Here is a 13167-nt window from a genome sequence, read left to right as displayed (position 1 = left end):
CCCCCCCCCCCCCCCCCCCCGCAACAGAGTTTGTGATTCAATAGATCTTGGATGGGCTCAAAAGTTTGCATTTCTAACAAGTTCCCAGATGATGCTCATGCTGTTGGTCTAGGGACCACACTTTGAGAACCCCCGCTGTAGGCTAGTGGTTCTTGGCCCACATTGTGCAGTAGAATTAACTGCCTTAGGAAGGAAAAAAAAAAAAAACTTGCATCCCATCCCCAGAGGTTTGGTGCCAAATGTTCTAGAATAGAGACCAAGCATGGCTGTTTTAAAACAGCTTCTTGGACATGTAATATGCAGCCAGGGCTGAGAACCATTGATCTACTCCCCAGCCTCTGCTCTGAAAAAAATTGAAGCCAAGAAGTTAAGTGACAGTTAAGCAGAGGAATGGTGCTACTGACAGGGACTAGGATGCAGATTGCTGGTTTAAGGCTTTTTCTGTTGCACCAGGCTGCCTTCTTCCATGTGCATAAGCAAATGTGTTTTTGCTTCATTGTTACTGCTTTGCATGTTCCCAATTCCAGCTTCCATAAGGGAACTTGTTCCTGTCTTTGTCCTCTCCTAAACTACATTTCTCAAATACTCCTGTTAATACTTTTCTTTGTGCCATTCTGTTTAGTCCCAAATTTACAAGTCTAACTCAGCACTGGTATTCTGAATTTTGCTTCGGAATGTTTTGTTGACATCCCCCCACCCCCAAATTCTACCCTCCTGTTTGTATGATCTGAGTGGTGCCTTAGTTGCCCTTCTCGTTTTTCCTATGAAGCTTTGCTTTCTTTTCTGTTATATTCCGTGCTTTTGTTTTTGTTTCTTTTGTTGTTCTGTTGCTGTTTTTCTTTGGCAGCTGGCTGGTACAGGGATTGAACCCTGGACCTTCATGCTATCAGCACCATGCTCTAACCAACTGAGCTAACAGACCAGCCTCCATCATATTCTCAAATTAACTCTTTAAGTTTTCCTCCTTTCATCTTTCTTTAATAATAATTTGCTAACTTTTGATTTGTTGCAAGTCCTCCTTTAGTTTGCCTAATCACTTATCCAAAGTAATTTCGAATTTCAGTCCTGAGAATTAAGACTCTTCTGCTTACACATATACTTCAAAACCTACTAGGACATTTTTTTTTTAACCACTAGCATTTCTTTTAATAATTTTTGGCCCTATTCCTCACTTTATATCTTTGGTTTTTAAATCCGCATAAAAGTTCACCTTTTAATTGGTTTTGCTGTGATTAGGCATTGTACCTAAGTTCCTTTGTGCTAGTTAGCTTTTGAGCTGCCCCGTGGAGAATGAGCTGCTTCTAGAAGCATTCTATAAGGCAACCCTTTCAAAGCAAATTATGATGTGACATAGTTTGCACTTTGCCAATATTTTTGTAAAACTTGATAAATTGTCATGATTTATATGAACTTGATTTTCTTTAAATTATTTCAGATCTTTTTTGTTCTGCGTAAGAAAAATAGCCAAGTGACTTTCCTTCATGTCTTCCATCATACCATCATGCCATGGACCTGGTGGTTTGGAGTCAAATTTGCTGCAGGTAGCCAAGGGAGAGTTGGGGTCATGTGTTGTAAGCGACAATACTTATGTATGCTGTGAACAAAAATTTTATCCTTAAATGTGATTTATAAGAAACTCAAAATGGGCCGGCCCCATGGCTCACTTGGGAGAGTGTGGTGCTGGTAGTGCCGAGGCCGCAGGTTTGGATCCTATATAGGGATGGCCAGTGCGCTCACTGGCTAAGCATGGTGCAGGCCACACCATGCCGAGGGCTGCGATCCCCTTACCAGTCAGAAAAAAAAAAAAAGAAACTCAAAAAATCAAAGAGTCACTTTGGTTAAACTTCTGACTTTCATTAATTATTACCTGAAACCTAAAACATAAGACTCTTAATTAGGACCATCTCGCCTTTAGGTATGCTGATTTGGGGGCACAGTCTTCTATGCATATTCTTTAGTTGTTTTATTTGTATTTTATTCTTTTCCCATGGAATTCTATTAAATGTCTTTAAATAAATAAACAACAGACAAACAAATGAGCAAAATGATAAAAGCCTTGGCTTTATACGAGTATAGTTAGATAACTATTCCTTATATGTTCCCAGGAAGTTAGAATGTTTATTTCAAGTAACATCTCTTGTTTGCCATTAAATTTTTAATAGCCAACACATACCCCAACCCCTAACAACTCTTTAAAGATGTGTCAAATTACAGTTATCCCAACTTCCCAAAGCATCCTACCATATTAAAGGATGTTTTGATATTGTTTTTAAGTTAAAAAATAGTTTAAATCTCTAGAATTGGAGAAAACAGGAAGTAATTTTATCTTATCATAAAGTTTTAAATAAGTGATATCCCCAAGGACATAGTCTTACATGAGCAAAATTTGGTTTGATGATTTACTTATTTTGGTTTCTTAAATTTAAGAGGTCTTCAAGTAGGCCTGTTGCACATACTAGACAATACATTAACTTTTCTGTGAATAGCTCATCTCTGGTAAGCATTCTGACTCTGCTAGACTAAAAGAAAGAGGAACCCCAATTGAGGAGCTTTTGTTTAAGTTCTAGACTCTCTAGGCATGGAGTATGGGGTTGGGGATCTTTGGATTAGTGATTAGTGAGAGGTCCAAGCCAGTGGCAGGAAGTGGGTGCTAGATCTACAGGAGCCACAAGAGCTATGACATGAGGGTAAAGGGCTGTGCCTACCATGCCTTATGGGCATCAGATTTTCCTGTATGTAAAGAATCTCCTTGCCCAAAGTTGGCATTTATCTGTTGAGTAATTTTTTTAACGTAAATGTAGCTGCTTTTTCTTATGAGGTATGTTAATTATAACAAGATAGGATAGCTAGACTATTTAATCTATATTATTTTACTTATTCTTACTTTCTATGTTTTCTTTCTCTCATATGCATATTGTGCTGTTGCTTTGCCTCCCAGGGATTTGTCACCCCTTTTCCCCTGGGTGACAGAGCCGCCAAAGATTACTTAAAGCCCATCTCTTCTGAGCAGTGAGAAGCCCCAGAAAGGGGTTAATATCCCAGGACCCTCAAGCGTGAGGCATCCTTCCATTTGGGAAATTAACCCCGAATTGGGGTTCTCTTCCTGCATTTATTTTCCAGACCAGGAAGTTACAGGAAGAGAACATAGGTGGGGTTATAGTTTAACAATATAGGCTGTTAACTTTCAGTGAAACAAGTCAGATGACATTCCATTAGACAATTAAGTGATCTTACAGCAATTTCTCAGTATCTTTACATAACAATCAGTAACTAGTCTGTCCTTGAGCCAGCACCCTTGCTGTGCCACAAATCTTTATCTTACAACAGAGACTTTATAGCCTGAAGAAAATTTCCAGTCCTCTGCAAGGTCAATATTTGAAACTGCAAGGCTTTGGAAAACCAGGCCCTATGAAGTACATTTGCTTTAAGAGTATTCCACATCTCTCCCCATTTTATTTATTTAAAAGAAAAAGCAAGAGCTATAGATCAGGTTGGCATAGTTAAGACAAAAGCATTTAAAGCAAAGTTGGTATCATTTAGCATGGCAAGTCCTTTTAATTTACTTCAGGTGAGGACTGATGATCTCAGGGCGGCTGCAGCGGCATCACTCCAGGTGCTGTGAATTGGGTGTAATTACCAATTATTGAACCTCAGGAAAGGGATTCTGCTCCATAAAATAGTTGATTCTGAGTCCAGAAAGTTTGTTATTATTAGTTCACCTATCCCTGACATTACTGCTTTCAAAGCATTTACTCTTTTGTAAAATTTTTAATCAATTACAAGTCTTTTGTTTAAGAACAGGATGTCTCATCCAAGTTACAAATACCCTCTCTAAGGCCAGGAAAATTTAGAGAACTGCTTTTGTAGAGAAGACGTTATTTCCCCCTTTAAGATCAAGGCATACCTCATAAAAGCATTGATGATCAATATCTTGATTGAAAAGGTTTTACTTTTCTTTGTACAAATCTCTCGGTGTTGGGAAGGCTCTTTCCCAGGTGGTGATTGAAAGAAGCATCTCAGCTCACTTTCTTTCAGTGATCTGTCCCATGTCAGGGGGAAAGATGAACATCAGCATGAAGCAGCAGTTTAGGCCAAATTACGGCAAACATGAAAGAGAAATCAGCAACTTGGGAGTGAGACATCCTATCTTATATCCAAAGTTCTATATTTTTTTTTTTTAAAGATGACCAGTAAGGGGATCTCAACCCTTGGCTTGGTGTTGTCAGCACCACGCTCAGCCAGTGAGCCAACCGGCCATCCCTATATAGAGGATCCGAACCTGTGGCCTTGGTGTCATCAGCACCGCACTCTCCCAAGTGAGCCACGGGCCAGCCCATATCCAAAGTTCTAAATTATATCCTGTTATAAAGAGAGAGTTAATTTTCATTGAAATTATAGAAATAGCCACATTGCCATACTAATTATAAGGATACTTAGAGTTATTAAATTTTGGAGGGATCAAATAGGAAGAAAACAAATACTTTTACTTCTGTTTTAAATGACATTTTACCAAACTGTTGTTAGTTATAGATAGCTTAAGAGAGAGTTTTCTTACATTGGGAAAACATTAGGAGAACCAGCAGTCTTTTAAAATAAGGAAATTGTAAAAACCCATAATTCTTTTTAATTAGTTTACCAATTAACTTTTGTTGTTTTGATCTTTGTGAACAATTTCACAAACCCATCAGTTTCTTCATTAGAATTTTGGAACTTCAGTTTAAAGCTATGAACTCAAACTTTGTCGGAAACTGTACCTATCAGTTTTTTCAAGAAATATTTGAAGATATAACATTTAAAAATTATAATTAAACCAAGACTATGACCAGTAGCATTTATATCAAGACACAGATATTTAAGAACCTTACAAGATTTTGGAACACATATCCATAACACCTTTAGTACTGACAATGCTTTCCCATATAATCTAATTTATTAAATAAGCCAATTAATTTTGATATATCTTTTATATATCCTTTGAGATACTCCAGGGCCCTTGGAATTCCTCAAAGTTAAAGTTAAAATGTTGAGCTTTCAGAATTTGGTTTTGGAAAGTTTTTTTAAATAACAAAAGGCTTAAAACATTTAGTAGAATAAGATCACAAATTACTACATTGTGCCTCTCTGTTCTTTCTACAGTGATATATATTGACACCTTATTTGTGTTGGTGAAAAATTGGAAAATACCTAAACATTCACTAATAGAATGGTTATGATTTCTTGTATGTATATATATATAATTGTGAAACACAAATGATATTGAGAGCTATTTAGCTCATCTTCTCTTAAGAAGCTTGACTCCTAAATTATCAGAAATAGAAGACTATTGTTAAAGTATTACTTATTTATCTCAATATTTTTCATGAGACCAGAATACGATATCATAACCCTGAAAAATAGACATAGAAAAAAGATTGGAAGGCGATACTTGGAAATATAAACAGCAGTGATTTGGAGATATTGAAACAAAAAGTGATTTCCCTCCCCTTCTTTATCCTTCTCTGTATTTTCTAATGTTTCTATATGGAATGTCTGATAGTTCCATAGTGGGAAAAACAAATTTTATTTAAAGAACAGAGTTGAGTGTTTTTCTGACTTCTATGTTGAGTCCGTCAATAGTCTAGCTTTCATTTCAAAAATAAGCATTGCTTTCAATAATGAAAATTTAAACATATGATATACCTCAATTTTTAAATGTTACTGGATATGGACATCAATCACTTTATAATGGGGTTCCTTGTCCACACCTTAATCCTCCTTCTTGTCTCTCATATGCCCCATGAGTTGGCATTTCTGGTCAGTCTTATGTGTGGAATTCTATTAAACACTGTGCAGCATACCTGATACCTGTTCAGTGACCAGCACTACAAGAGCTATTTCCAGAAATGTGGTTTGGCACTGGCTTCCATTCCTAGAATGAAACTGTCCAGTTTAAACAGTTCTTTTCAAAAACTTGAGCACAGCTGATCTACATCTAGTAATTAATTTCCTGTTTGCCTGTTGTACTGCTCTCTGGGATAATAGCAATCCAGGTTTTCTTTTGAATATGGTGAAAATATTTCTGTGGCAGATTTTTAAATCAGTTATGCATATATCTTTAAGGGGTTAAAGAGATACAGAGGATTGTGATAATTATCTAAGTTATTCCCTTATTTTTTTTTCAAAACAGAGGAGGAGAATATGATGGCACTAATTGTAATTCATTCTGAGATGTTTCCTTTCAAAACCATGATGGTAGAGAAAGCAAACTTAAAAAAGACTTTATTAGAAAAGCCTTCCAAAGAAGATATAAAAAGCATTACTGATTAAAATGTGATTGTTTTGTGAACAAACTTATTAAAGTAACTAATCAGAAATAATCATAACTAGAGAAAATAAGCTAGTAAATTTTATTTGATAGCTTCTTTTGATCAGTAATCCTAATGAAACACTCTCGGCTTCTCTGCTGCTTTGTTAAATCCCTGTCCATACGATTCTCATTTTAGGACATTTAAATGGTGAAAGCATCCAAACGGAAAATATGCTCTCTTCTACCAAATTACAGGAGAGATGTCTTAGTAAGAAAGGCTGTGATATACTTGTAGTTTCTTATCAAAGGTGAAATAGATTTCCAGAGGGTTTATTATAGTGAGACACAAATGAACTTGAGAGTGGCTTGTCCCCCTCTTAAGCAGCTCAACTCCAAAACTCTCACAAGTACACAACTATTCTATTTTTAGTTTTCCCTAGAAAAAGTGTTTTCACACCACTATAACTTTTTTTTTTTTTTTTTTGGTCCTTTTTTTTTGAGACCGGCCACACCGTGCTCAGCCAGTGAGCGCTGTGAGTGCACCGGTCATCCCTATATAGGATCCGAACCCCGTGGCGGGAGCGCTACTGGGCTCCCAGCGCCGCACTCTCCCGAGTGCGCCACGGGCTTGGCCCAACACCACTATAACTTATTTATTCAAGTTTCCTTTGGGAAAGAAGACTAATCCAAATGTAAATGATAAAATTGTGAGGTTGTTAATAAGCTTCATTAATTCATCTTTTTTTGGCTTGAAACTTGTAATAATTAAGGGATTAGCTCAAATTTGATTTATTCTAGTCAGGAGGAGAATATTTATGAAACACAGTATAGCATAAGCGAGGCTTTGGGGGAATATTTAAGCTACTTAAAAGTAATTATTTAACAGGTTATTTTATTTTACTTTTTTATTTTTCGAAGGTAGCTTTATTTTTTTAAATTTATTTTAATTTATCAATATACAATATAGTTGATTTTCGTGTCCCTTTACCAATTCCTCTTTCCCACTTACCTATCCTCCCCTTTCCCCCTTATCAACATCATATCTGTTCGCTTGTCTTAACAAGTTCAAGGAATTGTTGTGATTGTTGTGTCTTCTTCCCCCTGCCCCATTTATTTGTTTGTATATTTATTTATTTATTTTTAGCTTCCACAAATAAGTGAGAATATGCAGTATTTCTCTAACAGGTTATTTTAATGGAATACTTTTAGCAGTGGTAGTTTCTAGAAGTATCTAGAATTGCTGCAATTATAAATAATTATTAAAAAGTAAGTTTCTACTGTGCAGAAATTTCATGACATTTTTCCTTAGGAAATTATATTAGAAGTGATAAATTTGCATTTTGCTTTAAACTTTCTGTAATTCATAGTGTTTATTAATTCAGTCCTTTCTTTACCATAATTAGTCTAAATGTGTGAAGTTTTGCTTTATTTTTGAAATCAAAGAATACTGAAATTAAGAAATTAGAATATTTTAGAGAAAAATTTAAATTTCAAAGCAACATTGCTAAGCTGAATTAGGCTTTGCATAAAGAATGTGGATTCTTCTAGATTGTGCTCTTTGGAAAGAGATGCTAGGGAAGAGATTTTTATGTTGTTTTTTTTTCCCTCACCATCAGCTAAACACCCTGTTTACCTTTTACTGTTACTTGTTCCGTTGTCCTACTGGTCCAGCTAAAGACAATTAAAATAATCTTTTCCCGCAATGCTCCATGTTCTTTGCTTCTGTTCTAAATTGAAGGTGATCATTAGGAGATGTGGTGAAATTAGAAGAGGAAAACCAAGCAAGATAAAAAGGCATAATTGATAATAATCAGATGGAAGCAGCAAACAATGAGGTTTAACAGTTAATAGATGTTTAATTTGGAAAAACAGTAATTGATTAAAGCAAAATTAGTATAGCTTACTAATGAAAAGCAATGGTTTTAGTGCCAAAATTTTTGAGGCACTTAAAGTATTTAGTGAAAATTATTGATAGTAGGGAAAGTGAATTTGATTCCACAGGATGACATGTGTAAAAATATTCTTAGCAGCTTTCTTCATAATAGCCCAAATTGGAAACAACACAAATGTCTTTTAACAGAAGAATGGATAAATATCGATGCATTCATATGGTGTTATACTTATTACACAGTGGTTAAAAGACAGACTACTAATATATACACCAATATGCATGGACCTTAAAAACATTATGTTGATTGGAAGAAAGCAGGCACAAAAGAGTACATCCTATGTAATTCCATTTATATGATGTTTAATAATAGGCAAAACTAATAGTTAGTGATAGAAGTCAGAATAAAGATTACTGTGGGAAGGGTATATTCTTGGAAGGGGCATATGGGAATCTTATGGGTTTTGATCTTGGTGGTGGTTCTGTATCTTGATCTTGGTGGTGGTTACATGGATGTATGCATATGTGAAAAATCCACAACTTGTACACTTAAGATTAATTTACTTTATGTTAACCTCACTAAAAAATGAATTTAATTACTATTATTTAGCAATATATCATATTTAAAAGGTAACTTAAATAACTTAGTTTGTTAAAGTAAACCCAAATTATAAGATCATCTTAAGGTTAAGACATAACAAAATAAAGACATGATAATTTATTTTCTAATAAATTTCTCATAAATCTATTTTTATATTATATTTTATTAAATGAGTATATGATCCAGCTCCCTCTAGTTCGACGGCTGCTTAATGGGATTGATATTTCATATACTAGTATGTTTTCCTTCCTACTAAAATTCAAGAAATAATTATACCAAAATCTCAGTTCAGACAAAAATATGTCTCATTTTAAGGAACAATGCTCCCATTTTACAATAATTTTATTTTCCAGGTGGTTTGGGAACATTCCATGCTTTTCTAAATACAGCTGTACATGTAGTCATGTATTCCTACTATGGATTATGTGCATTGGGACCAGCCTACCAAAAGTATTTGTGGTGGAAAAAATATTTGACATCATTACAGCTCGTGAGTAATTAATTTTCTTTAAAAACAGATGTGAAACTAAATTAGACTCATTTGTTTCTGCTGTGTTAGGATATACCTAAATAAAGAAAAAAGTTTACAAAACAATAGGGATATAGAGGCTGGCCCTTATATGGCATGCTGTTATTATCCTTTCTATTTCATTTGAACTTTGTCAGGAACTTCACTAAATTAAAAAAAACACATTTGGTAACCAAGGGGCTCAGACAATTAAACTAGATTGTATATCTTTGTACCATTTTTATACATTAATACAAAAATAAGTATATTTTTGAGCAAAATGATCTCAAAGCTATGTGATCCTCAATAGGCATAATACTAAATTAGAAGTTAGAAATTCCATATTCTAGATCTAAATGACCTTGAGGGAATTTTGAGAGAATGATGAGCCTTCCTCTGTACCTATCTATCTAGTCCTAACATTTATAAGTCTATCTTTTCTCCAATTGGTAAAAGGTGTTGTGAGGATTAAGTGTATACAGTGGTAGCCCAACATATGTCTATTACATAAATTTGAATACTGCCCTCAAGTAAACAGTGTTTGAAAAGCAGAGGCACTCAGTGTAGACCTAATAATACTTTCCAAACATTAATCCTAAAAATATGTGGCATATAAAATTTTTTTAAAAGAATAACTGAGGGCCGGCCCGGTGGCGCACTGCTACAGTGCGCCGCTTGGGAGCGCGGCGGCGCTCCCGCCGAGCGTTCGGATCCCACATACAGACCGGTTCCCGCTCACTGGCTGAGCGAGGTGCGGGTGCAACACTGAGGGTTGCAATCCGTTGCCGGACACGAAAAAAGACAAAAAAAATAAATAAAAAGAATAACTGAGAGGATGATTTGCTCTAAATTTTATTGTCTTCTATTAAAAGCAGAATTCTGCCATCCTCGTATTTCCACATTTACAGTCTATAATAAATTGGTGTTATATTCTGCCAATAACACCAAGGAGAAAGTATGAATTTGTGTGTAGATAAAATGGTTAAGCTTAACGCGGTGCAGGCGCGACACCGAGGGTTGCGATCCCGTTGCCGGTCCCTGGTACGGGCGCGACACTGAGGGTTGCGATCCCGTTACCAGTCAGTAAAAAAAGACAAAAAGGAAAAAAAAAAATTCTACAACTTGCTAGTGAAATCTTGCACATTCCTATAACATGTTCTCCCAGGTGAGAGATTGATGTTTTCAGTCTGTAAGATCAGAGAACGTCCTTGCAGAGCTATTTATTGTATCTGAAATTGGCAACAACCTAAATGGCCAACCATAAGGAAATGGTGAAATAGATTATTTTATTTCATTACTTTGAAGTGCTATGAAGTCATGAAAATTATTTACCATTGCCTCCTTTTAAAAATGTTTTTTCCTCATTTATTGTAAGTATTATATGCCTATTGCAGGGAAATTAGAACACCTAATTAAGCAAAGAGAAAGAAAAATAAATGAAATTTCACCACTACAGATAGTCAGTGCTGATATTTTCATTCAACTTTTCTCTCTTATGTATACATGAGAGTACTTCAGAAGGTTCATGGAAAAATAGAATTAAAAGATAATACAAATCTTTCCATTAACTTTTTGAAGTACGCTTGTATGTAAATATCTTTTACATGATTTGTATTATACTGCATATACAATTTTGTATATTTGTATATGTATTTTACACTTAAATGTGTAAAAAGTTTTTAATAATGTGGAAAAACACATAGAAAAAAAGGATAGACATTTGTTCATTATTATTTCAAATGTGCCAATTATACACAAACACACACATGCTTAGAATGTTGAGGTCGTTGCTTGGCCTTTCTAAGGCTTTGTTTCCTGTCCTGCAAAATGAGAGGAATAATTGTGGCTACTGCACAGGAATCTCATAAAAGCTCGTTCAGATAATGCAAGGAAAGTTGATGATGATAAGGACAAAATGATAATAAAAGAAACTATGTGAAAATCTTAACCATGGTTAAAACTAGAAGAATTGTGGGTAATTGTTATTTCTTTCTTTATAGAGTTTCACTTTTCTAACATTTCCACAGAACACAAATTACCTTTTAATCAGGAGGGAAAATATATAAAAATCTGAACATTAGTCTAGAACATGTCCCTCATGGGACTGTGTACAATGTTCCAGCCCATGGAGCTTTGGAGCATCACTAGGACGCCCACCAGTGCTCTCTCACTCCTTGCAGATTCTCCACCTCAATTGGTGTCGGGCCTCCCTGAGCCAGAGGCTGACAAAACCGAGCGGGAAGAGACCCCGGTCCAGCCGGGGGTCCCTTGTGGGGCTGAGCGGGATGATGAGTGTCGTTGGCACGGCCCTTCCCCCCCAGGACCTTCCTCCCCGGGGGCCGAGAAAGAACACCACCGAGCCAGGAGAGTGGTCAAAGCCGGAACTCCGTTTATTTGCAGGGCGGCACAGCTTATATAGGGAAAAAGGGCAGGGCGGGTTTTGATATGAGAGATCAAGCAAAGAGCCAATAAGAAGGGCTTAAAAGGATAGGGTGAGGTGGTGGGGAGGCTTTACGCGAATACGGAACTAAAGTTGCTGAATCACTGGGACCCGGAAGGGCGAGGCTGGCAGCTACGTGCCGTTGAGCGCTAGTGAAATGGTGGCCGCGGGGCGCATGAAATGGCGCCCGTGCGCATCAGGGCGCATGCGCGCAAAGTTATGCCCAACAAATTGGCAGCTAGAACATATTTTTATATATAACATTGGAGGATAAGAGGGAGATTTGAGGACTCAGGGATGTTTGGGCTCCTACAAAATTAAAAGAGATCTAATTGGAATGTTTTTATTTTCCAAAAACTGAAATACCTAGCTTAACAACAGGCCAGAATATTTGAAGTCAAAACCATCCTAGAAAATAGGCCACAAGCAGTGGTCCCATGTGCATTTCATCAGAAGCAAGGACTCAAGACAGAGACTTCCAAAGAAAACCTGCTCTGTTGGTCCTCTGAGTCATCAAAGGTTTATGGCACGGCACAGCTCCAGGGAACATTTAAATAGTGCCCTCTGGAGTTTGGCTACACAGGACTGAATAGGATGGTGGTTCCAAACTTCCATCTGGATTTTTACGCTATCGTATCCATTATCACTCCCAGGGAGGCTAGATTTAAAGATGAACTTCCTCGCCCAACAGTAGCCTAGAAATGGTTGGGGAGTGGGTAAACATAAATAAGCAAAGAGAAGTGTAACGCTTGTTATCTGAATAGCTTTTTTTTTTCCCACTTTTTCATCTTTTAGGTCCAGTTCATTATTGTCACCATCCACATAGGCCAGTTTTTTTTCATGGAGGATTGCAAGTACCAGTTTCCAGTCTTTCTGTACATCATTATGAGTTATGGGTGCATCTTTCTGCTGCTCTTTCTCCATTTTTGGTACCATGCTTACACCAAAGGTCAGAGGTTGCCTAAAACTCTGAAAAACGGAAACTGTTCAAACAAACATCACTGAAATACAAGTACAAAATGAATCTATGATTAAGACTGATATTTTGTCATCCTCGACAATCAAGAGACATTTACCTATGCAGTGCATTTTGTATATTTTTCATAACCAAGAGCTTATATTTTCTGATAAGTTTTTGGGGTTTCTGATATTTGAGAGCCCAAAGCTCCCAGATAAAGTCTTCTGATAAATTGGAGCCTAGAGCAGCCAGAAGTTTTTCAGCTGCTTTATACCTAATCTAAAGGTTTTGTTTAATACACTTTGTTATAGTGAAAGGAGGATGTGAAATAGTACAGTATTCTTTAAAGAAGTCCGATATAGATGAAAAATATCATTAGATATTTTGAGCACGGATAGAGATCCATACAGTATAGTAGATTCCTTCTGCATGACCTAGAAACCTCTAACTGGGGGCTGTAGCTTTGTGGCTTGTTGACTCTATTCA

General features: G+C 36.3%; 1 protein-coding gene across 1 annotated transcript in view; it reads left to right on the top strand.

Moving 5' to 3' along the window:
• Positions 1–12893, top strand: part of ELOVL7 (ELOVL fatty acid elongase 7) — a 35346-nt gene extending 22453 nt beyond the window's left edge. The window contains exons 5-7 of the mRNA XM_008586692.1: positions 1436–1541; positions 9129–9265; positions 12519–12893. Of these exons, the coding sequence (XP_008584914.1) occupies positions 1436–1541; positions 9129–9265; positions 12519–12728 (453 nt within the window). The 3' untranslated portion in view covers positions 12729–12893. The remainder of the gene's footprint in view (positions 1–1435; positions 1542–9128; positions 9266–12518) is intronic.
• Positions 12894–13167: the final 274 nt, after the last annotated feature.

The sequence above is a fragment of the Galeopterus variegatus genome, unplaced genomic scaffold (genome assembly GCF_000696425.1).
Source record: "Galeopterus variegatus unplaced genomic scaffold, G_variegatus-3.0.2 Scaffold4081, whole genome shotgun sequence".
Classification (NCBI taxonomy): domain Eukaryota; kingdom Metazoa; phylum Chordata; class Mammalia; order Dermoptera; family Cynocephalidae; genus Galeopterus; species Galeopterus variegatus.
This window is presented reverse-complemented; position numbering and strand designations above follow the sequence as displayed.